The sequence below is a fragment of the Bombina bombina genome, chromosome 5 (assembly GCF_027579735.1).
Source record: "Bombina bombina isolate aBomBom1 chromosome 5, aBomBom1.pri, whole genome shotgun sequence".
In the NCBI taxonomy this organism is placed as follows: Eukaryota; Metazoa; Chordata; class Amphibia; order Anura; family Bombinatoridae; genus Bombina; species Bombina bombina.
This window is the reverse complement of record NC_069503.1, coordinates 604,270,997-604,298,203: the sequence shown is the minus strand read 5'-3', so window position 1 is coordinate 604,298,203 and position 27,207 is coordinate 604,270,997. Positions and strand designations below refer to the sequence as shown.

The following is a 27,207-nucleotide window of genomic DNA, read 5'->3' as shown; positions in this document are numbered from 1 at the left end:
ACCATTCTCTAGGGTAGTGCCCTGTAAGTATATTTTGGAGGACAAAAATGGAGTTGCTCAGTGGGCGAACTAACTGAATTTGAGTGCTATTCGGGAGCGACTTAATGATAGCCTCCCATTTATTAAAGAAGGCATGCACCTGGTCATTATTTAAGTTTTTTATATTATACTGTTCCATGGTAATTTGCATGATAACTGCTTTCTTAAAATCTATAAATTTTAACGCCTGCGCAGCCTTCCAGTTTTTCAGAATAATATTACGGGCAAGCATCAATAATGTATTGACAAGCTTATACTCCCTACCACCCGTTAGCCGCGTAGTGAGGAACACAACATCTTGCGGACCTATATTTATGCCAGGGAAAACTACCCGCCTAATCCAGTAGGATATCTTAATCCAAAATTGCATAATCTTAGGACAAAACCACAGACAATGCATAATATCAGCATTTTCTATACTACATTTTGCACAAAAATGTATTTTTTTATACCACATGGTCATTTTACTTGGGGTAATATAGACATTGTATAATACCTTAAGCTGGGATTCACGCCACGCTGTAGGGACCCATGTATCATTGATTATTTTGAGACTATTCTGTATATCTATAATATCTATCTCTGGGAAGTGTTTTAGCCATATCCAGCGTATATACTTAATTTGTCTAGTTTTAATATTGGCGTTCAGGATCTTGTATAAATTAGATATTGAGAAACTTCCTGCTTGATAGATTTTTATCCCAGTTGCGAGCGGAGCCGTAGTCCAATTGGGTTTGAATTCTGTCTGAACATAGTTTAAATAATGCCGTATTTGGAGATAGGCAAAAAACTCCTTATTCAGAATTCCATATTTAAATCTAAGAGTATCAAATGTATCAATTAAACCAGGCTCCTCCATCAACTGTGCAACATACCTCAAACCTTTCTCCCGCCAGCCCTGAAAAACCTGGTATTGGTACCCCGGTTGGAATTCTGGGTTTCCTTGAATTGTCAGAAATTCAGTGGCAAATGGAATCACCTTAATTTCCAAACAATATTTTTGCCACACCCTGACAATATTTTTAAACATAATCAGATTGTCAATGTTACAGGGGAGCTTTCTAATTGGACAGTGCAGTATAGCTTTTAAATCAAATGGAGCGATAATGCTAGATTCAAATTGATATAAGGTAACATACTCCTTTTTCAGTAATCCAGTCAATAGCGTATTTTAATATTGCAGCCCAATTGTAATATTTAATATTAGGAAACGATAGGCCAGCAGCCAAGCTAACATTCATTAACCTATTTAACGCAATCCGTGGCTTTCCCCCCTTCCAGATAAACTTAGAGCATATCTGATTAAATCTGACAATATCTCTATTTTTAAGTAGAACAGGAATATTCTGTACAATAGTTTAGGAAATAAAATTGTCTTAATCAGCATGATACGTGGTATAAGTGAGATCGGAAGATTTATCCAGTTATCTAGATGTTTCTGTATTTCCTGGAAGCAAGAAGGAAAATTTAGAGTATACCACTCTGACGGATTATTACTAAGGATGATGCCTAAATAATTGATATGGATAGTTTCTTTGAAAGGATGTCACATTACCCTTTAATGGTTTCCTTATCCATAGCAACTCCGATTTGCTTGAGTTAATTTTATAGCCCGATACTGAGCCAAACAGATGAAGTATTTTAAGTAATATTGGTAGGTCAACCTCCATATTGTTAAGGAAAAGCAATAGGTCGTCTGCATATAATGATAGAATAAACTTATGCCCCCGGATAGAGAGACCCTTTAATTGATCACGCAACAGTATAGCCAATGGTTCAAGTGATAAATTAAATAAAAGGGGGGATAATGGGCATCCTTGCCTTGTACCTCTATGAAGAGAAAAAAAATCTGTAGATGCATTGTTTACTATGATTGAGGAGACAGGGTTACTATATATCAGCTTGACAAAATTAACAAAATGGCCGCTAAATCCAAATTTATCTACATAATCGAATGCTTTCTCCGCATCCAGCGCCACAACTGCAGCATTCAACCTGTCCCCTACTTCTGGCAAATTATTCCAAAAATAGTCTAAGATCAGCATAGTTTTACGAATACTTTCTCCAACATTGGTGTGTCCGGTCCACGGCGTCATCCTTACTTGTGGGATATTCTCTTCCCCAACAGGAAATGGCAAAGAGTCCCAGCAAAGCTGGTCACATGATCCCTCCTAGGCTCCGCCCACCCCAGTCATTCTCTTTGCCGTTGCACAGGCAACATCTCCACGGAGATGGTTAAGAGTTTTTTGTAGTTTTATTCTTCTATCAAGTGTTTGTTATTTTAAAATAGTGCTGGTATGTACTATTTACTCTGAAACAGAAAAGGATGAAGATTTCTGTTTGTAAGAGGAAGATGATTTTTAGCAGACAGTAACTAAAATCGATTGCTGTTGAGATGAAGTAACTTCAGTTGGGGGAAACAGTTAGCAGTCTTTTCTGCTTAAGGTATGACTAGCCATATTTCTAACAAGACCATGTAATGCTGGAAGGCTGTCATTTCCCCTCATGGGGACCGGTAAGCCATTTTCTTAGTTAAACATAAAAGAATAAAGGGCTTCAAAAAGGGCTTAAAAACTGGTAGACATTTTTCTGGGCTAAAACAATTGCTTTACTAGGCATATTATGCAGATTCTAACTAATTATTGGTATTATAATCTTGGGGAACGTTTAGAAAAACGGCAGGCACTGTGTTGGACACCTTTTTCAGATGGGGGCCTTTCTAGTTATAGACAGAGCCTCATTCTGGGACTGTATAGGGGTTAAATGTAAAAACGGCTCCGGTTCCGTTAATTTAAGGGTTAAAGCTCTGAAATTTGGTGTGCAATACTTTTAATGCTTTAAGACACTGTGGTGAAATTTTGGTGAATTTTGAACAATTCCTTCATACTTTTTCACATATTCAGTAATAAAGTGTTTTCAGTTTGAAATTTAAAGTGACAGTAACGGTTTTATTTTAAAACGTTTTTTGTGCTTTGTTGACAAGTTTAAGCCTGTTTAACATGTCTGTACCATCAGATAAGCTATGTTCTATATGTATGAAAGCCAATGTGTCTCCCCATTTAAATTTATGTGATAATTGTGCCATAGTGTCCAAACAAAGTAAGGACAGTAATGCAACAGATAATGATATTGCCCAAGATGATTCCTCAAATGAGGGGAGTAAACATGATACTACATCATCCCCTACTGTGTCTACACCAGTTATGCCCACACAGGAGGCCCCTAGTACATCTAGTGCGCCAATACTTATTACCATGCAACAATTAACGGCTGTAATGGATAACTCCATAGCAAATCTTTTATCCAAAATGCCTACTTATCAGAGAAAGCGCGATTGCTCTGTTTTAAACACTGAAGAGCAAGAGGACGCTGATGATAACTGTTCTGACATACCCTCACACCAATCTCAAGGGGCCATGAGGGAGGTTTTGTCTGATGGAGAAATTTCAGATTCAGGAAAAATTTCTCAGCAAGCTGAACCTGATGTTGTGACATTTAAATTTAAATTAGAACATCTCCGCGCTCTGCTTAAGGAGGTGTTATCTACTTTGGATGATTGTGACAATTTGGTCATTCCAGAGAAATTATGTAAGATGGACAAGTTCCTAGAGGTTCCGGTGCCCCCCGACGCTTTTCCTATACCCAAGCGGGTGGCGGACATAGTAAATAAAGAGTGGGAAAGGCCCGGCATACCTTTTGTTCCCCCCCCCTATATTTAAGAAATTATTTCCTATAGTCGACCCCAGAAAGGACTTATGGCAGACAGTCCCCAAGGTCGAGGGGGCGGTTTCTACTCTAAACAAACGCACTACTATTCCTATCGAAGATAGTTGTGCTTTCAAAGATCCTACGGATAAGAAATTAGAGGGTTTGCTTAAAAAGATTTTTGTACAGCAAGGTTACCTTCTACAACCAATTTCATGCATTGTTCCTATCACTACGGCAGCGTGTTTCTGGTTCGAGGAACTAGAAAAATCGCTCAGTAAAGAATCTTCGTATGAGGAGGTTATGGACAGAGTTCAAGCACTTAAATTGGCTAACTCTTTTGTTTTAGATGCCGCTTTGCAATTAGCTAGATTAGCGGCAAAAAATTCAGGGTTTGCTGTCGTGGCGCGCAGAGTGCTTTGGCTAAAGTCTTGGTCAGCGGATGTGTCTTCCAAGACAAAATTGCTTAACATTCCTTTCAAAGGTAAAACATTATTTGGACCTGATTTGAAAGAGATTATTTCAGACATCACTGGGGGAAAGGGCCACGCCCTCCCACAGGATAGGTCTTTTAAGGCTAATAATAAGCCTAATTTTCGTCCCTTTCGCAGAAACGGACCAGTCTCTAATTCTGTATCCTCTAAGCAAGAGGGTAATACTTCACAACCCAAACCAGCCTGGAAACCAATGCAAGGCTGGAACAAGGGTAAGCAGGCCAAGAAGCCTACCACTGCTACCAAAACAGCATGAAGGGATAGCCCCCGATCCGGGACCGGATCTAGTGGGGGGCAGATTTTCTCTCTTTGCTCAGGCTTGGGCAAGAGATGTTCAGGATCCTTGGGCGCTAGAAATAGTTTCTCAAGGTTATCTCCTGGAATTCAAGGAACTACCCCCAAGGGGAAGGTTCCACAGGTCTCAATTATCTTCAAACCAAATAAAGAGACAGGCATTCTTACATTGTGTAGAAGACCTGTTAAAGATGGGAGTGATACATCCAGTTCCAATAAGAGAACAAGGAATGGGATTTTATTCCAATCTGTTCATAGTTCCCAAAAAAGAGGGAACATTCAGACCAATTTTGGATCTAAAGATCCTAAACAAATTTCTCAGGGTACCATCGTTCAAAATGGAAACTATTCGAACGATCCTACCTACTATCCAGGAAAATCAATTTATGACTACCGTGGATTTAAAGGATGCGTACCTACATATTCCTATCCACAAGGAACATCATCAGTTCCTAAGGTTCGCTTTTCTGGACAAGCATTACCAGTTTATGGCACTTCCATTTGGATTAGCCACTGCTCCAAGGATTTTCACAAAGGTACTAGGGTCCCTTCTAGCGGTTCTAAGACCAAGGGGCATTGCAGTAGTACCTTACTTGGACGACATCCTGATTCAAGCGTCGTCCCTGTCAAAAGCAAAGGCTCATACGGACATCGTCCTAGCCTTTCTCAGATCTCACGGATGGAAGGTGAACAAAGAAAAAAGTTCTCTGTCCCCGTCAACAAGAGTTCCCTTCTTGGGAACAATAATAGATTCCTTAGAAATGAGGATTTTTCTGACAGAGGTCAGAAAATCAAAACTTCTAAGCTCTTGTCAAGTACTTCATTCTGTTCCTCGTCCTTCCATAGCGCAGTGCATGGAAGTAATAGGATTGATGGTTGCAACAATGGACATAGTTCCTTTTGCACAAATTCATCTAAGACCATTACAACTGTGCATGCTCAGACAGTGGAATGGGGATTATACAGACTTGTCTCAGACGATTCAAGTAGATCAAAAGACCAGAGATTCACTCCGTTGGTGGCTGACCCTGGACAATCTGTCACAGGGAATGAGCTTCCGCAGACCAGAGTGGGTCATTGTCACAACCGACGCCAGCCTAGTGGGCTGGGGCGCGGTCTGGGAATCCCTGAAAGCTCAGGGTCTATGGTCTCGGGAAGAGTCTCTTCTCCCGATAAACATTCTGGAACTGAGAGCGATATTCAATGCTCTCAGAGCTTGGCCTCAACTAGCAAAGGCCAAATTCATAAGGTTTCAGTCAGACAACATGACGACCGTTGCATATATCAATCATCAGGGGGGAACAAGGACTTCCCTGGCGATGAAAGAAGTGACCAAGATAATTCAATGGGCGGAGGATCACTCCTGCCACTTGTCTGCGATCCACATCCCAGGAGTGGAAAATTGGGAAGCGGATTTTCTGAGTCGTCAGACATTCCATCCGGGGGAGTGGGAACTCCATCCGGAAATCTTTGCCCAAATAACTCAATTATGGGGCATTCCAGACATGGATCTGATGGCGTCTCGTCAGAACTTCAAGGTTCCTTGCTACGGGTCCAGATCCAGGGATCCCAAGGCGACCCTAGTAGATGCACTAGTAGCACCTTGGACCTTCAACCTAGCTTATGTATTCCCACCGTTTCCTCTCATCCCCAGGCTGGTAGCCAGGATCAATCAGGAGAGGGCCTCGGTGATCTTGATAGCTCCTGCGTGGCCACGCAGGACTTGGTATGCAGACCTGGTGAATATGTCATCGGCTCCACCATGGAAGCTACCTTTGAGACAGGACCTTCTTGTTCAGGGTCCATTCGAACATCCGAATCTGGTTTCCCTCCAACTGATGGCTTGGAGATTGAACGCTTGATTTTATCAAAGCGTGGGTTTTCAGATTCTGTAATAGATACTCTGATTCAGGCTAGAAAGCCTGTAACTAGAAAAATTTACCATAAAATATGGAAAAAATATATCTGTTGGTGTGAATCTAAAGGATTCCCATGGAACAAGATAAAAATTCCTAAGATTCTATCCTTTCTACAAGAAGGTTTGGAGAAAGGATTATCTGCAAGTTCTCTGAAGGGACAGATCTCTGCTTTATCTGTTTTACTTCACAAAAGACTGGCAGCTGTACCAGATGTTCAAGCATTTGTTCAGGCTCTGGTTAGGATCAAGCCTGTTTACAGACCTTTGACTCCTCCCTGGAGTCTAAATCTAGTTCTTTCAGTTCTTCAAGGGGTTCCGTTTGAACCCTTACATTCCGTAGATATTAAGTTATCTTGGAAAGTTTTGTTTTTGGTTGCAATTTCTTCTGCTAGAAGAGTTTCAGAGTTATCTGCTCTGCAGTGTTCTCCGCCCTATCTGGTGTTCCATGCAGATAAGGTGGTTTTGCGTACTAAGCCTGGTTTTCTTCCGAAAGTTGTTTCCAACAAAAATATTAACCAGGAGATAGTTGTACCTTCTTTGTGTCCGAATCCAGTTTCAAAGAAGGAACGTTTGTTACACAATTTGGACGTAGTCCGTGCTCTAAAATTCTATTTAGAGGCTACTAAAGATTTCAGACAAACATCTTCCTTGTTTGTTGTTTATTCTGGTAAAAGGAGAGGTCAAAAAGCGACTTCTACCTCTCTTTCCTTTTGGCTTAAAAGCATTATCCGATTGGCTTATGAGACTGCCGGACGGCAGCCTCCTGAAAGAATCACAGCTCACTCCACTAGGGCTGTGGCTTCCACATGGGCCTTCAAGAACGAGGCTTCTGTTGACCAGATATGTAAGGCAGCGACTTGGTCTTCACTGCACACTTTTGCCAAATTTTACAAATTTGATACTTTTGCTTCTTCGGAGGCTATTTTTGGGAGAAAGGTTTTGCAAGCCGTGGTGCCTTCCATTTAGGTGACCTGATTTGCTCCCTCCCTTCATCCGTGTCCTAAAGCTTTGGTATTGGTTCCCACAAGTAAGGATGACGCCGTGGACCGGACACACCAATGTTGGAGAAAACAGAATTTATGCTTACCTGATAAATTACTTTCTCCAACGGTGTGTCTGGTCCACGGCCCGCCCTGGTTTTTTAATCAGGTCTGATGAATTATTTTCTCTAACTACAGTCACCACGGTATCATATGGTTTCTCCTATATATATTTCCTCCTGTCCGTCGGTCGAATGACTGGGGTGGGCGGAGCCTAGGAGGGATCATGTGACCAGCTTTGCTGGGACTCTTTGCCATTTCCTGTTGGGGAAGAGAATATCCCACAAGTAAGGATGATGCCGTGGACCGGACACACCGTTGGAGAAAGTAATTTATCAGGTAAGCATAAATTCTGTTTTTTACTGGATTTCTCCCCTGCATAAAGCCAACTTGATCTTCATGTATAATATTACTAAGGACCGGTTGTAATCGAGTAGCTATAATTGAGGTCAGTAACTTATAATCTGAGTTTAATAATGATATAGGCCTATATGATTCAACTCTCTCCGGGTCCTTATTTTTCTATAAAATAAGCAAGATATTGGATGCTATGAAGTATTTGGAACAACTTGGATGCGAGCCATAGTAGCTGTTAAATAATTTATGCAGGATTGGGGTCACCTCCTCTTGTAGTATTCTATAGAATTCTATCGGGAGACAGTCAGGCCCAGGAGCTTTATTCAGACTGGCTTGTTTAATTGCAACATTTATTTCTTGTAATATAATTGGCAGATTTAAATCTCTAGCTTCCTCCGATGAGATTCTTGGGAGTTTTAGTCTGGACCAGAATGCCTCTCTATCTATATGGTTGGAAGGATCTGCACTATAGATTCCTTGGAAGTATTTATAAAATACTTTTTTTATTTATTCTGTTTGCGTATACCTGTTACTATTCTGTCTAATAGCTGTAATCCGGTTACTATCTTTTGGTTTGGTAATTCTAGCAAGATACTTTGCAGCCCGACCGGTAAAGCCTCTATACAGCGCTTTCTGTTTTAGATCCTCTTGCACAGCCTTCTGTTTTAAAAAAATAGTCCACTGGGATTTAGCCTCACTATACCTCTTCCAATTGTCATTGGATCTGAGGGCTATATATGCATTATAGCAATTCCTGACTGTATTTGAGAGTTGTAACTCTGTTTAGTTTTCCTTTTTAATATACTTAGATAGGCTTTAATGTGTCCTCTAAGAACAGCCTTCGCTGCTTCCCAATAAATTTCGGTTTTCTCCAAGTAATCCCCATTAAAATTATGATACTCAGCCCATTTATTTTTAAGATAGTTCTGGAATCCACTATTAGTTAATAGATATTTGGGGAAGAATAAATTATTATTAACCTCCCTTTTAAAAACATTATAACCAAACTCCAGGGAAATAACGGCATGATCTGACAACACAATATCTTTGATGTCAGTTCTACAGTCAATGCCTAGCAAGTTTTCTGCAATTAAGAATATATCAATTCTGGAGAGGCTTTGAAAACTTGATGACGCGCATGTATATGCCTTAGTGTCTGGGTGATGGACCCTCCAGATATCCCGCACCCCCAGTTGAGCACATAACTTTTGAAATATTAGAGTTTTCCAATCCCTCTTATATAATTCCTTCCTACCAACTATATAAGTTAGGAAGGGGTGTTAGATTAAGGTCTCCCACTATTATTAAATTCTGTCCCACAAATCCCAGTAACTTATTAATTAAATTATTCCAGAAATGTGTATCTAAGACATAAGGACCGTATACATTACAGATTGTAAAACAGACTGAATTAATTTTTATCTTCATGATTTGGAATCTACCTCCAGGATCCTGTTCTAAGCTAATTATTTAATGCGTTAATTGTTTATTAAGTAGAATTGCCAATCCTTTCTTCCTGCCTTCCCCTGCTAATGCCACAACTTCACCCACCCATTTTGTTTTCAGTTTCATAATCTCAGGCTCTTTTAGGTGAATTTCCTGCAACATTACTATATCGGGTTTGTATGTCCCAAGCAATCTAATAATAGCTTTCCTCTTAATTGGGGAGGTTATCCCGCCTACATTCTAGGAGAGGAGATTTAAAGAACTCATATCCACCTTCATTCCTTTAATTGTATGAGTAAACTATATAATCCCATAAGTGGAGATAACCAACAACAAAAAAAAAAAAAAAGGGAAAAAGAAGCCACAAACTTACCTACATGCATACATACCAAACACATCCATATACCAGCAAACCACATACAAACACATCCATAAGCTCACTGGCTTCCATACAGTCTTAACTTCCATATCAAAGCCTGACTACCTGTCTAGTATATGTTTTGATTCACTATCTTTATTGTTTACCCTGTTCCTTACAGAAAGCCTGCGCTTCTTTGTAGTTGTTTAGTACCTTCTGATTACCATCTATTGATAGTACTAACTTGGCTGGGTATATCATCCTGACATTGTAATTTGCAGTGAGGAGTTTAGAGCAGAACGGGGTCATCTCTTTACGCTTTGCTACCGTCTCACTGGAGAAATCTTGGAAAATTAAAATCTTGTGTTGATCTATCATAAATGGATACATTTTCCTATACTGCCGGAGAAAAGTTACTTTGTCTTGGAAATTTAAAAACTTCAGTACAATGGGTCTGCTAACGCTGTGATCTTTTCTCACAGATCGTGGTGCCCCTATTGTATGAATCCTCTCTATAAGCACTGGTGAGGCTAGATTGATTCCAAGACTCTGAGGTAGAGTGACCATAGCAAAGTGCATCAAGTCATGATAAGTATCAATTTCTGGAAGACCGATAATTCTAAGGTTGTTACGTCTGGATCGGTCCTCCAGATCTTCAACTCTAGCTTTTAACTTATCTACAACATCTGAGATTCTGATCTCTACCTCGGATAGCCTTGTGGAGAATTGCCTTATCTCTGCCGTAAGACTACAAATATCATTTTTAATGTCTGATTTCATGCTATCCAGTTGTGGTGTAATTATCTTAGTAATTTGAGAAACAAGTTCCTGCATATCAATGTGTATCTCGCTCTGGGTTTGTGATTAATCTAATGTCTGATCAGTGCGTTTAGCCATTTTCTTTTCTTTTTGTTTGACAGGCATAGTAGGAGAAAAATTCAGAGTTGTAAGTATAAATTTATCCATACACGCTCGCTGCTAGGCCACTCAAGGTGAATGTGCCGCAAATTTTACAGAACTATTAAGTTTGTGTATTCTGTGCCAGTGTTAATAAAAATAGCAAAAAATGTGCAAATATATAAAAGAGATGTACAAGGTGACAAGAAGAGAGAAAAAAAAAAAAAAGAGAGAAAAAACGTTCCTGTGCTACTAAGCCAGTAGTGCTGGCCGGTGTCTGAGTGAACAAAATCAGTGAACAAAAAGAAGGGAGAAAAAAGAAGAGTGTGAGAGAAGAAGTGGCCAAACAGAAATAAATCCCTAATTTCTGATTATTTATAATTTTTAAAGGAGTTTGAATTGTTATAAATCACACTTATAGTTACCACCAGTCTCCTGGGTGAATATGTTACAAAATCAACTAGTGACAATTTAGAAGTGATTGAGCTCTATATGCATATATCTATTTATTCTCAGGACGATTCCAGCATTTGCCCTTAGATATATCTATTGTCAGGCTAACCTATACAGCAAATCTTATTTTATGATTATATCTCAATGGATTAGTTTTCTAGCAATGTTCCAATTGTATCTACTAATCTATACACAATAAAGAGAGAGTCTGACAACCTGATTAATATACCTAGAATATATACTAAAAATTGAACAGGAGACCAAACAATTTAAGTAATACTATCTAACTAGAAGTTGTGGCCAAAAAAAACCAAGAGCCTTCTTTATAAATTTAAGTAAATACCCTCAGATATGCCATATATCATTTAGCCACAATTGCAATATGATCTGATACCCTTAGTCTTAGACAGCAGATTATCCTTCTTAAACCAATATTTGTGATACAGGCTATAATCCTGGACCCATAAGAAAAAAACATTGCCTTCTTGTGTCAGTATTCTACAGCATATTTGTTAATAAGTAATAACGACTTAGGATAAATTGCTAAAAGAGGGTCATGCAGTACTAAATATCTGTGTATGTAGGTACTTTGCTAAGTGTTACTTAGACTTGAATATTCAAATATCCAGTGGCAAAAGTAATAAATACTTTTTAAACTTGCAGATCATAGCATAGAAAAAAGTTCCCATGTACTTTCCTATACAACACAAATATGATAAGAATGTTCAGGAGGAGTCTCCTGTCGATAATGCAATAACCCCCCGATAATAATTAGTCCATACAATCACCATGCAGGAATATAAAGGTTATTATTTTAATATTTTTCTATATGGCATTCTCTTTATGTTAAAAATTGAGGTGTGCCAGTGTAAAGTCTTAATCTTTGCTGGTTTTCACCTCTAACATAACAAGGCTTAGGATATTATAGTAATAGAAAATCTACATCTGTCTTTTAAACTTTGTATTATAAAATCATGATAAATGTATTAGGTAAGATTGTCAATCCAAAAGAAAAACAATCTGATAATGTTCATTTCCTATTGTGAAATTTAGATATTTCAAATGGATATCCTGTAGAGCTCAGATACTTTGTAGACATCCGTATAGTATATAGACATCATTAATTTTAATTGGTTCAGCTAAACTGCTATAATAATAGTTTTAATATTAAACAGTTTGAGATGGAATAACATGTATTCAAATCCTTTAGAAACGGAAACATTTCAGGAACAGAATGTAACATGATCACTACTTTATATCTCTAGTACTAGGATTATGTCGCATTTTATATATATATTTTTATATAACTTTCTAAAGCACTTTAATTTAGAAATAAAGTATTTTAGAAATTGAGGCCAACTCAGAATGATAAAGCTATTATATTTTTTTTAAAACAGTGAAAAGGTGGACCCTCCTGCAATTTAGATCTGCCAGTTTGTTTGTTTCTATCTATATGAGGGTAAAGCACAAGAAACGAAGATGTCATTTCATTTTTGAAAGTTTATTTTGTAAATCCCACCACTGTTTCTAGATAGATGCTCTATACAACTTACCTTACTTTAAGGCTTTGTATTATAAGCTGATACAGAACATCAAAGCACATTTTATGTATCTTGCAATATATCTACATTTAAACAGCATTTTAGGAAAATGTGTAGGGGTTTCCCCATTTCAGAGTATTCCAGATAAATACCTTTTGAAATCCCATTTGAATTAATTAGGAGCAGATGCAATCAATGAATCACGCTAGGTAAGACAAACTGTAGCATACTTAAAGGGGCAGTCTACTTGATTTTTTGATTTTTTTAAAAAGATAAACACTTTTACTACCTATTCCCCAGATTTACATAGCCAATATTGTTATATTAATATACTTTATAACCTCTGTTTGCCTGTTTCTAATCCCCTGTAGGCCGCCTCTTATCTCGGTGCCTCTTTTTTTTTTTTCCTTCTAGGAACAAGGTTGGATTGACCTACCAGGAGATTTCCTGGTGGGCTGCACCAGCTGTGGATGGAAAGCTACAATTTAAAGGGGTGATTAATGGATGCAGTTGGGATGTAGGGAGCCTATATAACGGTAATCTGGAAGGAGTATCCCAATAATCCCCTTTGAGAAAATTTGGGCTCCTTTTTATTCCCAGTCCGGCCCTGGCTAGATGACATTTAATGTATTCTGGGCTTTAAATGCATCAGTATAGTACAAGTGAAGCCTCTCTTAAAATTGGAAAGTCCTCTGTTTGTTGAGGTGTCAATAAACTACTGAATACCTGGTAGAACCATTTGCATATGGAGCAAAATATTGAGGGAGGGGTAGCCTTTGTCTCACCTCAAGTGGCTTGTTTCCATCCTGCTGCCAGGTGTCTGTCATAACAATGCTGGCTACTCTAAAAAAAAGACCCTTATAAACCTCACCACTGGAGAAACATATCTACCCCTCAATTGAACCTATAATTAATTTATATACTGTAGATATATGAAGAGGTGCTTTAAATTGGCTTAGCATTACATACAATAAAATATATACTACTAAGTTAGTATATATACTTTAAGGGATGATAAACAGTCTGTTTTATTGTTGTAAAAAACCCCCACTATGCAGTGGGTTATACTTAAAAAAAAAAAAAAAAAAGGTAAAATCAAATGATGAGCAATTATTTCTATTAACTCCCTTTGTGCAGGGTCCATTACTTCCTGTCACAGCCGTACAAGGAGGCTGGGCCTTTGCAGGAAGGCATTTATAGCTGGATGGCATAAAACTTCTAGAGTAACATGAGCTGGTTTAGTGCTAAAGAGAGAGTAAACTAGAGATGTGCATTTAGGTTTTCGTGAACCTCTGAATGTGGAAGACGGCGGCCCTTCGTGCTGTTTCACTATTTTCGTTAAAAAAGAGAGTTTGTGGGGTGCTGGTGCTAAAAGAGCTTAGGGATAGTTAATATATATATATATATATATATATATATATATATATATATATATATATATAAGTTCAATTAACTTAAAGTATTTACCAGGTTAGTCTCTGATATGACTGAAATTAAAATTATAGCATAACAATTGTATGTACTGAATTATGGTGTACTTGATGCAATAGCCATCCAAGGGCTCAGTATGTCTGGTGGTTATAATATGACAGTGTATTCTGTTATTTTATATTAGTGTTTGGAATTGCCCGATGTAGACAGACCTAATTCTTATAGATAATCCTTATAGAAAATTGGCAGACACTTGATAAGGACTTTAATTGACAGAGTATATAGTACACTATGGTGGATATAATTTGTGGTTATAACATTCAACTCATATGTATAATGGGGGAATAAGCCTTAGAATCCGACTAGACCTCTAACAGTTATCAAATAATCAATGTTTTAACAATTATATAATAACCAGATAAAGTTTAAAATGAATATTTATTGAAATTAAAACTATGTTGTAAGATAAAAAACGCTGGACGTCCAGACTAAATGTATAAAAACCGATATATATTTAACATGTAATTGTGTAAATTATTCACAATATGTATTTGGGCTTGCCCGTATACAGGTAAGTACCTAGTACCAGAGGTGGATTGGAATACAGAAAGTACCTTTATAAATATCCTCACTCTACGTCTAGAGTGAGGAGTATTGTCAGTTCTGTAAGGGGAGGTCCGTTCTTGAGCTTGGTGAAATTTTTTTTTGTAGAAATCCGGTGCTTCCTTGTTCCTTGGTCTCGCTTTGTCCGGTATGATGTCCTGGTTTCTTGTTGGCGTGCTTTTTGCTCAGCGTTACCCTGGCGCGGTGATCCTCGCTGGCTGTGTTGTTGCTCCTTACATCACTTCCGGGAGTGGCGTACGATGACGTGTGGCACAGAATTGCTGTGCGATATGTTGCAGTCTGTTCTGTAGCGATGTCTTAGAAAATATATATATATATCATATATTTTTTTATATATATATCATATATTTTTAATTATCCTACTGTAATTAAATCAGAGCTATAAGCATTATACTATCCTGTACATCAAGCAGTTTATTTATATAGATGCTTTTGTTTCAGACTTATTTGACTTTTCTCCCTATGCTAGGACAAACCTGTGGGCCCTTCTTTAAAAGGTTGCATAAATCATCCTTTGCTGAAGTGCACAGACATACTACAAAAGGCACTTAAAGGTATGGCACTTCAAGACCTATACACTTTTATTATAGAATTATTAAATAGGTAAACCTAATTGACTTGTAATAGACATGAAAAAAATGTTTTTGTCTTAGGAAAGGTGTTTTTATTTTTAAAATCCAGAATCTGTTTTTAGGCCGTTTTGGGCTCTATTTGGAGAACAAGTCTGAGAATTAAAGGACCAGTCAACACAGTAGATTTGCATAATCAACAAATGCAAGATAACAAGACAATGCAATAGCACTTAGTCTGAACTTCAAATGAGTAGAAGATTTTTTTTCTGACAATTTCAAAAGTTATGTGACAGCCATTAGTCAATCACAAATGCATACATGTACCATGTGACAGACATCAACGATTCACAAATGCATACACACTTATTCTTGCACATGCTAAGTAGGAGGTGGCGACTTAAAAAGTTTAAATATAAAAAGACTATGCACATTTTGTTAATAGAAGTAAATTGGAAAGTTGTTTAAAATGGCATGCTCTATCTGAATAATGAAAGTTTAATTTTGATTGAGTGTCCCTTTAAGTCTCTGCTTACATATAACTCTTTATTTCTAGAACAATCTCAGTCTGCTATACTGAACCGAATAGAATGCATATCAAAGCAAAATGGGTAAGGCATTTTATTTATTTTTGTTTTAAATATATATATGAAAATTCAGATTCCATTTTTGAGGTTATAGTTCACTTGCATCTCCCATGTGGAAGTACAGTTTGTAACTAAATCCCATCTAATTACATAAAGGTGAAAAATAAAATTAGCACCAATAATAGTGTTCTATCTAAAATTGCAATAAAAAGCATTTTTTGTACCGTTTATATGTAAGCTTTTAATTAATGGTGTTATGGGTGTGTTTGGGTGGTCAGTGGGTATGTCTGATTTGTCTATGGACGGTTCTATGGGAGATTCTGGAAATAGAGACATATGACTGTCTCAGAGGGACAGTAGGACAGAGCTCAATATTAGGAACTGTCCCTCTCAAATAGGAACGTTGGGGGCTGTTTTATTTTGGTTAATTATACAATTAACAATTTTCAGTTGCAAATAAATTGCAAAAATCACTAAGTGCATTCTATAAAATCTACATACAAAATACCTTTTTTAAATGCATATAAAATGCTTATTTTGTTTGCATAATTTTGCATTATTTTTCACACTTCTTGAAAAGGCTGTTGCATGTTTCTTCTTTGCTGTGGCCAGTGAAAAAGGAGCTTGTGCACATATTAAGCATTCCATTTGCAGCATGTAGGAAGGTTAAAGGGATGTTGCATTGATTTGTTTTTTTATACCAGCTGCATTGTATTCAATGTACGTCAGTTGCTCCTTTAGGTTTATTCTTGCATTTCAAATAGCTGATTTTGCTCCTTGACACCACAACTTAATATAAAAATGTATTGGTCATTTTGTATTGAGAGAGACCGATAAGGAGGTATGCTCTTCCTGCAGGCTTAGTCCATATGAATGGATGTGTCCTTGAGAACCATGACTGGCGGTTTTCAATTATCAAAAACAAAAGCAAACCTAAATGAGTAATTTCCAATACATTAACTACTCTAAAGCTGGTATAACATATTATTGGGAATGCATTAGGACAGGGGATAACTGGCAGCTACCCAGTGGCCCAGGTATATCATCTCACCCCTTTTTAAAATTCTACATTTGATATTACAAAAAAAAAAAAAAATGGTAGTGGATCCTTTGTAATTATGTGCCCCTTCTACGGCATGCATGTAGGGCAGCCTTCAGCTATAGTAGCCAGGACTCCTGGGGAGTACAGGCATCAACCCACAGCTAAGGTGCATAGTAAATTGGGCACTGGGCTGGGTAGGCACAGCTGTGTCAACCAGCAGGGCAATTTAGGGACAGACAGCATGGTATGAATACATCTACAGCCAAACCCTACACACCAAAACTGCTGAGTGCTGCAACTACTGCACTGGCCCTGATTCAATCACCAAGCATGATCTGGAGGGCAATTAACACCCTGGCCCAGTCCCCCCAGCATTAAGGGGAAACAAATGTTAATAGTTAAGTGTCTCTTTAACTTTTAAAGCATTTATTAGGCTTGTATAACCCTATATAAGGTCTGTATCCTGCAATGATTTAAAAATCCTTGTGTATGAAAACTGTTTTTCTTTCGAATGGCATGGAGAGTCCACGAATTTCCTTCATAACTGTTGGGAATTCAGCACCTGGCCACCAGAAGGAGGCAGACACCCAGAAAAAGTTTAAAATCCCTCCCACTTACCACAATTCCCCAGTCATTCTTTGCCTTTGTCAACTAGGAGCTTTGGCGAAGATGGTGCTCTGAAGAAGATTGGATTTTATGTCCTTTAATGGGTAGCTTCCCTTCAAGATAGGACTAGGGGTTAATGCTGTGTCCATGTAAACCTCTTAGTAAGAGTTTTGGTAGCTGTTAGTAGCTGGGGGTCGCAGGGAAGCTTCTCTGTCCTCCTTCCCAGCAATCAATGCTAACACCCCCACCAGGCAACCCGTATTACTTACACTGCTTTCCTTACAATTCCATGTCCCTGTCAGAAGGGTGGAGGAAGCTGTCACACCTGGACGCATTGTGTGTGCCCCCACAGCAGTGGTTCTTAAGGTAAGTGCCCCTTTTTTCCCTTTATTAGGTGGATATAGGAGGTGCTATAGTGATTGTCCTATTTACCTTCACTAGAGAACCTGGGGATAAAATGTTATCCTTTATGGAAGGATTTATGTGTGGGGCATATATCGGGGTACTGTGTCTTTAAGATCAGCCACCAAATCCTTTTTACTGAGGATCGATGCAGCTAGGGACAAAGACTGTCGGGTCATAATTAGAGGATATGTATAGGAGGGGACCGGCATCTTAGGAGCCGGTTTCTTGCTGGGTCTTTATTATACCACCATTTATCTTAGAGATTCATTTGGGCCTTTTTTTCTGCCACCATACTGTTGATGATTTTCTCACTGGGGAGGAGAGCACCGCGGTTTTCACGCACCTTCTCCCGGCTTTCAGATTCTCCCATACTGGTCACGTGACATTTCACAATCTTTGCTTTAGTTTCTTACGGATGCTCAAACGGCTAGAGGGAGGATGGTGAGTCACCACAGTCATTGCTGGGACTTATAGAGGTGTCAAGTTTTATTGCATATTGCTCTAGGTTTTTGGGGTTTTTTTGGCATAAAATTTAAATTTTGAGTTATGGAGTTCCACTCCTAAGGTGGATGGAGCTATCTTCACCCTAACTAAAAGGACTACTATTCCCCTTTAGGACAGTACCTATTTCAGGGATCCTATGGACAGGAAGTCAGAAGACTTCTTAAGGAAGATTGGTCTCCTTTGGCAGCCGTCTGCAGCCATTGCGGCAGTAGCGGACGCAGCTACTTATTGGTGTGACTCCTTATTGGATATGGTGTTAGAAGAGACCTCTTTTGAGGAGATTCAAGATAGCATTAAAGCTTTGAAGATAGCTAATTCCTTTATTTGTGACGCCAACATGCCGGTTATTCTGCTAAGTGCAAAAGCTTCTAGCCTTGCGGTTCTGTCACGAAGGGCCTTATGGTTAAAATCCTGGTCCACGGACATGGTGTCCAAATCCAGACTTCTTTCTCTTCCCTTTAAGAGGAAGTCTGTTTTGTCCCGGCCTGGAGTCCATTATCTCTATGGTAACAGGTGGAAAGGGATCTTTCCTTTCGCAGGACAAGAAAGCTAGAACAAATGGCCGGCAATCTGGTAATTTTCGTTCCTTTTGTCCCTCCAAGGGACAGAAGACTTCCAACTCATCCAAGTTGGAAAACAGTCTAAGAGTTCCTGGAAGTTCAATATGCTTTGCCCTTGCGTTGTCTCAGACCTGTTTGTGAGAGTTCCTGTGTATTACCTGGCTGTCTGACGTCTCTCCTGGTTCCTGATCCCTGGCTTGTTCCTGACTCTGCTGTTCTCCTTGTTCCTGATTCCGGCTCGTCTGACTACTCGCTTTGGCTCCTGACTCGGCTCGTCTGACTATTTGCTTTGGCTCCTGACTCGGCTGACTACCAGCTTTGGTTTTGACTCCTGGCTTGTTATTTGACTTGTGGACTTATTATTTTTTGCTATTAATAGAGGTGTGATTATTTTTGCACTTCTTGTCTCAGTCTGATTCCTGGCACCCTGACACTGAAAATCTAGTTCCCAGTAACCCTCTCATTCCTATTTTCTACCATGTCCCCAAGGTTCATAAGGACCCCACCAATCCCCCAGGGAGGCCAATTGTCTCTGGGGTGGGGTCACTTCTTGAACCTTTGGGGTCATGGCTAGATGGTATCCTCCAGCCTTTGGCTATTAAACAACTATCTTATTTGAGAGATAGCTCCCACCTTATACACACTATACAATCTATTGTTTGGGAACCCCAGTATACTTGGCTGGTTGTGGATATCAGCTCTCTCTACACCTCTATACCACAGCATCTAGGTATAGAGGCTGTAGAATATTTCTTAGATCAAGAGCTGACCCATGAACATGAAATAAAAAAGTATATAGGGGACATTCTACGATTTGCATTATCCCACAATTATTTCATGTTTGAAAATGTGTTTTACAGGCAGATCTGCGGGACGGCCATGGGGGCAAAATTTGCCCCCGCATTCGCAAATCTCTGTTTTTTGGTGGGAACTCACCTATATTTATAGTGTCCTCAACCCTTGGTTAGAGGACATATTACTATTTGTGAGGTTCATAGATGACCTTATGATCATCTTTAAGAGGCCTGTGGATGAAGCTTTGTTCAAGACTTTTTTGAGTTTCTTGGATAATAATTTCATGAACCTTAAGTTCACAGGCAATTTTAGTCAAATAGAGGTAAACTATTTGGACCTCACTCTGTTTAGTGAGGGCAAAAGAGCATACACCAAAACATACCGTAAACCTAGTGCAGGTAACACAATTCTGCATGCTACCTCTCAGCACCCTAGCCATCTTATTAAAGCTGTCCCTAGAGGACAGTTTATAAGATTAAAAAGGAATACACAGTCTTTAGAGACGTATGAAATACAGTCTCTAGAACTTGAAAACAGATTGATTGCTAGAGGCTATAGCTCAGCAGCTCTTGCAGAGTTGAGATTAAAACCTATGATACTAGCATACGGCAACCATGTAATAATTCCTTTGGTGAAGCTGTTGTGTTCACTACTGAATTTAGTAGCCAATATGACAAGATAGCAAAAATTCTTAAAAAAACACCTTCATGTTCTTCAAGGGGATACCATCTTAGCTCCTTTAATTCAGAATTGTCGATTTGTGGCAAAAAAGCCGAAAACCTTAGCCCGTAGCCTCTCCCCTAGTCAGATAGTTAGAAAAAACTTGAGAGGTACACAATGGTTGAATAGTCATGGAAGTTTCAAGTGTCTTAGTAGAAATTGTGGTATGTGTTCCTCAGTTAAAGTGGGCAACCAATTTGAAAGCAGCAATACACACATAAGGTATACTACTAACTTTTATGCAAATTGTGGTACAACCTTTGTTGTGTACCTTTTAACATGTAATCTTTGCCAATGCCAATACGTTGGTCAGACCTCTAGAGAGGTCAGACGAAGGTTTGGTGAACACCTCAGGGACACCAAGAACTATGTCAAGGAATCTGCCATTGCAAATCATTTCAATGGAGAACATTTTACAAATATAGCCAATTTATCTATCAGTATTATTGACATAGCTCTTGTGCCTCCTAGAGGTGGTAACAGGTATACAATTTTACAAAGGAAAGAGATCTATTGGATCCTGCAGCTTCAAACTAGAAGCCCAATGGGTATTAACAGAGAATGTGACATTGATTACTTTATCAATGACACATAATATAACTGATACTCAATTACCCATCATGTCTATGTATTCTTCATTTCATTGTTATCATTTTTCATTTTTTGTCATAATGTCTAAGGTATTAATCACGATATGTTTGCATAGATAATCACAATAGTAGGGATCCAGATTGTGTAAACAATATTTAAATGTTTTTTGTTTTACACACAGTATTTTTATATACAAGGATGTTTATATTACATCTTTGTTCATCCCTCAGATTATCCTTTATATAACAGATACTTAGGCTTATTTTAGTTTGTTTTGTTTAATTGTTTAGTTCTTTTTTTGTCCCCTGGTTGTTTATTAACACATAAGTTAGATTTTGTCAATTGCCTCTAAGATCATATATATATATATTCATTTGCGGAACAAATTTGGATAATTTAATAGATCAGAGCACTTAGACATATACATTCAGCATGTATATTTTCCCTTTTTTAGCTTCTTTTTTATACATATATGTTCTTGCTTGCTATAGTATTAACATACACTGATCCTAGCTATGTTTCTTAGTTTAGGCTTTATTTGGTTAACTCCCATTCTTAATTGATTGTTTAAATGTGTATTTATAGCATCTCTGTATTACCTGTATTGTGTCTATGAGTAAGCTCCTAAAGGGGGCGCAAAACGCGTCAGACAGTTACCTGTGTGTCACCCTTACCTGTTGTGAGTTACCTTTACTACGGTCTCCTACTTCTTGGATTGGTATTTACCTTCTTTATCTTTGAATAAACAGGACTTTTTATATGCATATTAACCTGGACTGCAGTGCCTGTCATTTTTTCTCCTGTATTACTTTGATGCTGGATTCGGCATACACCGACTACGGCACTCCTAGGGCAGCCCCAAGCAGCCTTGCGGCCCCCAAGCACACTTCCAGTTGGACGGATTGAGGAAGCGTCTGTGTTCGAGCAGTAAGATTCAACACGCTTTTGCTTCACCCTGACACTAGCTCTATCCAAGAGTGTTTTTTTGGATAGGGTTATTGATATGTTAATTCAAGCTCATAAACCAGTGACCAGTAAGATGTATCGCAAGGTTGGTCATGGTGCTAGAGTCAGGGTTTTCCATTGCACTTTTTCTCCAAGACAGTTTGGAGAAGGGGTTATCGGCTAGTTCTCTTAAGGGTCAGATTTCTGCCCTGTCTGTGTTATTACACAGAAGGTTAGCTAGCCTTCCGGATGTTCAATCTTTTGTTCAGGCTTTGGTCAGAATCAGGCCAGTGTTTAAGCCAGTTGCTCCTCAGTGGAGCCTTAATCTTGTTCATGTTTTGCAACAGGCTCCATTTTAGCCGATGCATTCTGTACATATAAAACTTTTGTCTTGGAAAGTTTTCTTTGTTAGCCATCTCTTCGACTGATAGAGTTTCTGAGTTATCTGCTTTACAGTGTGATCCTCCTTATCAGGTTTTTTATGCTGATAAGGCTGTTCTTCCGACTAAGTTAGGTTTTCTCCCTAAGGTTGTTTCTGAACATATTAATCAAGAGATTGTTGTTCCTTCCTTCTGTCCTAATCCGTCCTCTAGCAAGGAACGTTTGTTGCATAATCTAGATGTGGTTAGTTTTTTAAAATTCTACATTCATGTGACTAAGGAGTTTAGGTTATCTTCATCCTTTATTTGTTGTATACTCTGACAAACACAAAGGTCAGAAAGCCACGGCTACTACTCTTTTATTCTGGCTGAGGAGTGTGATTCGTATGGCTTACGTGGAAGCGGGTCAGCAGCCTCCTGAGAGGATTACTGCTCATTCTACTTGTGCAGTTTCTTCTTCTTGGGCTTTTAAGAACAAAGCCTCTGTGGAATAGATTTGTAAGGCGGCTACCTGGTCCTCTTTGCACACTTTTTCAACATTCTATAAGTTTAATGTTTTTGCCTCGGCTGAGGCTTCTTATGGGAGGAAAGTGCTTCAAGCAGTGGTGCCTTCAGTCTAGGTTCACGCGCCTTTCTTTTCTCAACCTGTCCTCCTGTGTACTCTCTAGCTTGGGTATTAGATTCCCAACATTTATGAAGGAAATTTGTGGACTCTCCATGCCATTGGAAAGAAAACAAAATGTATGCTTACCTGATACATTTCTTTCTTTCCTGGCATGGAGAGTCCACGAACCCGCCATGTTAGTTATTTTTTTGAGGCGGTGTATATTCCCTAGAACATCTGGATAGTTTTAAATACATTTATTTTGTCTGCAGATCTTTCACAATGCAGTGCTTAACTGGTAATATATACTTTGTATAAATATGAAACTGAGCTGACTTTAATGTCTATTTTAAAGAATGAAATACAGATTACTGATGCTGCACATTGATTGGCTTATATGTGCAGGAGCTTGTTTATATCTGCTCCTAATTGGCCACAGCAAAAGAAGTAAGGTAAACAATATTCAAGAGGCTTTTCAAAGGCTGTGTCCAAGGCCTGCAAAATAATTATTTTTTTTCTAACACTTTTAAATGGTTTTTAAAATCTTTATTTTGCATGTATATGTTTTGTAAGGCATTGAATAATTTCTAATGCATAAATATCCTCCAAGAGGGATAGAACAGTTGAGTTGATTACTTTAAAAAGGGGAGATTGGACATTACAACTGTTTAGCCACTACAAAGAGACACAAGTATGATCCTGGTGGATCAGTGATTCAGAAGATGTCCTCGGAGCATCTTAAAAATACAGTTCTATCTGTATAGGTGATTGTAAAACCGCTGAAGTGTAAGTTTTTTATTTTATAAATTGTTTTTATTTATACGTGGAAGTTAACCAATAGGTGTGCTTCTTATTCAAACACCTTTAAAATACGCTGGCTGTGTAAAGCTCTAAAGACCGTAAGTTATAACCTATTAGTTTAGTACATTACTACTCGTCAAAATTGTATTCCAGTATTTGCGTTTCTCTTTTTCTTGGTTAATAGATATATTGAATAGGTGAAGAATGCGGCATCAAACAACTTAATTTTATCATCAAATTTGCTTTGTTCTCTTGGTATTTTGTTGAACGTTAAACCTAGGTAGTCTTATATGCTAATTTCTAAGGCCTTAAAGGCCACCTCTTAGATCAGGCATTTTTACAGAAAAGCGCTAGTTCATGTGTGCCATATAGATAACATTGTGCTCACTCCCAAGGAGTTACCTAGGAGCCAGTACTGATTGGCTAAAATGCAAGTCTGTCAAAAGAACTGAGAAGGGGGCAGTCTGCAGAGGCTTAGATACAAGGTAATCACAGAGGTAAAAAGTATGTTAATAACCGTGTTGGTTATGGAAATATGAATGGGTAATAAAGAAATTATCTATTTTTTTAAATAATAAATATTCTAGAGTAGACTATCCCTTTAAGGTAATTAACATCATGGGGAACGGTTTCCCCAAATGAGAATTTAGGAACATATATCATTTATCCATTACTGTTTTTTTGCTTGGTTTATTCACATATATTTAATCACTTATTTTTTCAATATTGATTTACACTAATTCTACACATGATTTGTATTTATAGGTCTACATTATTATGCAAACCTGATACCCTCCATATTATATTATGATCAGAAGAGCATAGCCAACCTCAGCCTCTTTTTTAGGTCACGCGTTTATATGTGGAATGAAATTTCAATATTACAAATTATATATGGGTAAACTTTTTGACACTAAACCCAAATTTTCTTCTTTCGCGATTCAGATAGAGCATGCAATTTTAAGCAACTTTCTAATTTACTCCTATTATCAATTTTACTTCATTCTCTTGCTATCTTTATTTATATATATATAATATATAATAATGCATCTAAGCAGGGTTTTTTTGTTCAGAACTCTGAACAGCATTTTTTTATTGGTGGATGAACTTATCCACCAATCAGCAAGAACAACCCAGGTTGTTGACCAAAAATGGGCCGGCGTCTAAACTTATATTCTTGCATTTCAAATAAAGATAGCAAGAGAATGAAGAAAATTTGATAATACAAGTAAATTAGAAAGTTGCTTAAAATTTCATGCTCTATCTGAATCACGAAATAATTTTTTTTGGGTTCAGTGTCCCTTTAAAGAGACACTCAAGTCAAAATGAAACCTTCATGATTCAGAAAGAGTACACAATTTTAAAAATATTTCCAATTTACTTCCATTATTATGCTCATTTTTTGAGGCACCAGCTCCCATTGAGCATGTGCACAAGCTCACAGTCTGTGATTGGCTGATGTCTGTCACATGATACAGGGGGCTAGCAAATGGGAGGAAAAAAAAATGATTTGCCAGAAAAAAAAATCTACTGCTTTTGTGGAATTAAGAGTAAGTTTTCTTGCATTGTCTGTTTATTATACACTTACCAATTATGCAATTCCACTGTATTTAGTGGTCCTTTTACATTTACAAGAGCTCAGTTTATGTATATCTTAAGCCCTGATGTTTAGAAATTACATCAGTTAAAGGGGTATATGGGGTCTGTGATACTGCATTTTAGTTATAGTTATTTTATAATATATAAGGAGGCCCAAAATTGGCCTTATCAGAATCATTCATATAAAGATGTTTATAGGAGCCTGTAATATATTGGGATTATAAGCAAATAGAAAAAAAAAGTCTGTTATCCCTTTAAGGTTTTTATCAGTGTAATGTTTAAAGCCTACAGGTAAACTTTTTGAGTGTCCGTTACTTAGAGTGCAAAGTCTTAACAGGTTGCTTGCAGGTTATATTTGGTTTGCATATAATATGTGTCAAGGTAAACCCTGCAGCTATTGTCCATAGATTGACTCTGTAAGACTATTGTGACAATATGTCCTTTGCCTATGTGTTTACGGCAACCAGAAAAGTCCATTACATTCAGGAAAGAAAGAGCTCTACCATATTTTAGAGAGCTAAAGCGGATTACAGGCCGCACCATATCACACCCACACTTAATTAATAAAGGGGATATCCTAAACAGGTATGCTGAACATATATATATTTATTAAAAACAAAGCCAAAAACAATTACTGTGAAATTAATTAATGCTGATCATCATATATATATATAATTTAAAATCGTATTAAATCTTGAACTACATTGACAGCCTTAGTGGTGACATATAATCCAAATGTCACCTATTATATATTAAACTAAGTCTTTAGTACAGTGCCTACAATAATGGTGAGAATACAATTGGATTGTCATAAAGTCACAAAATACTGTTTTGCCAAAATTTGAACGTCATTTCTGCATAATATTGCATTGATTAGAAAAGATGCTTTGTATGTACAGCTATATTGACTAAATCCATTCCGTCAGCACTGCATAAATAATAGGTTACGAAATTACACATTTTTTTAGTTGAGATTACAGCAAGTTATATATAAAAGACTAAGGGATATAAGGTTTCTGCTGCTTTATTGCACAATATTTTATAAAAGGTGTCATTGAATGCAGAGTATTCTTAGGACTTTATCACCTTGACCAATGTCGAAAATTAGATGTAAATTGTTACAATGTAAAAATGTAGTGAATTTGTTAAACTTTTAAATTCTAGCGAGTCCAAATCCTTCTTAGTAATATTTGTATATCATCATCCTTAACCAGTTCATTTAATACAATATTTTAACTGTTCGCAAATTTGAATCAATCTGATTGTGTCAATAGGCAGCCAATGTATGAGACAGATTTTGAAATTAAACAACATGATTGGTCAAACATAATAGACACATCTGATTGGTCTAAAATTGCTTTTAACACCTGAATAGCTAATTTAACTCTATCCCTGACAAAGTGCTTTAACGGCATGAAACATGTTGGATGTGATATATTGTGGGCTAATTCACTGGCTGGGATTTTACTACCTGTTTGACTCTTTGGATAAGTCGTTTCTCCTGCATTACTGAAAAAAGCTACTTTTTATTGAATTACTTTCGGTCCATTAACAGCTGGATTTCTTTCACCATGTTTGACGTTTCTATTTTTGACCGGATTTTTATAGGGCTACATCTGCTACCAGCTGAAAACTCACGCTCACGGCATAGTAGTTTGCTGCACAATCTACGAGGACAGAACTGTCTTACCTGAAGAGAACAGATAACCACAAACCTCACATGCAGCAAGATATGAGTACAAACTGGTGAGTGAGCGGTATATATATATATATATATATATATATATATATATATATATATATATATATATATATATATATATATATATATATAAAATATTAGGGCTAGGGGGCACTCAGAATGCTAATGGGTACCGTGTAATGTGCTAGCAATCCAAAAAA

General features: G+C 37.7%; 1 protein-coding gene across 1 annotated transcript in view; it reads left to right on the top strand.

Moving 5' to 3' along the window:
- Positions 1-27,207, top strand: part of LOC128661572 (mediator of RNA polymerase II transcription subunit 1-like) — a 254,851-nt gene that overhangs the window by 83,963 nt on the left and 143,681 nt on the right. Inside the window, exons 4-5 of the mRNA XM_053715814.1 lie at positions 15,067-15,151; positions 15,723-15,777. Of these exons, the coding sequence (XP_053571789.1) occupies positions 15,067-15,151; positions 15,723-15,777 (140 nt within the window). The remainder of the gene's footprint in view (positions 1-15,066; positions 15,152-15,722; positions 15,778-27,207) is intronic.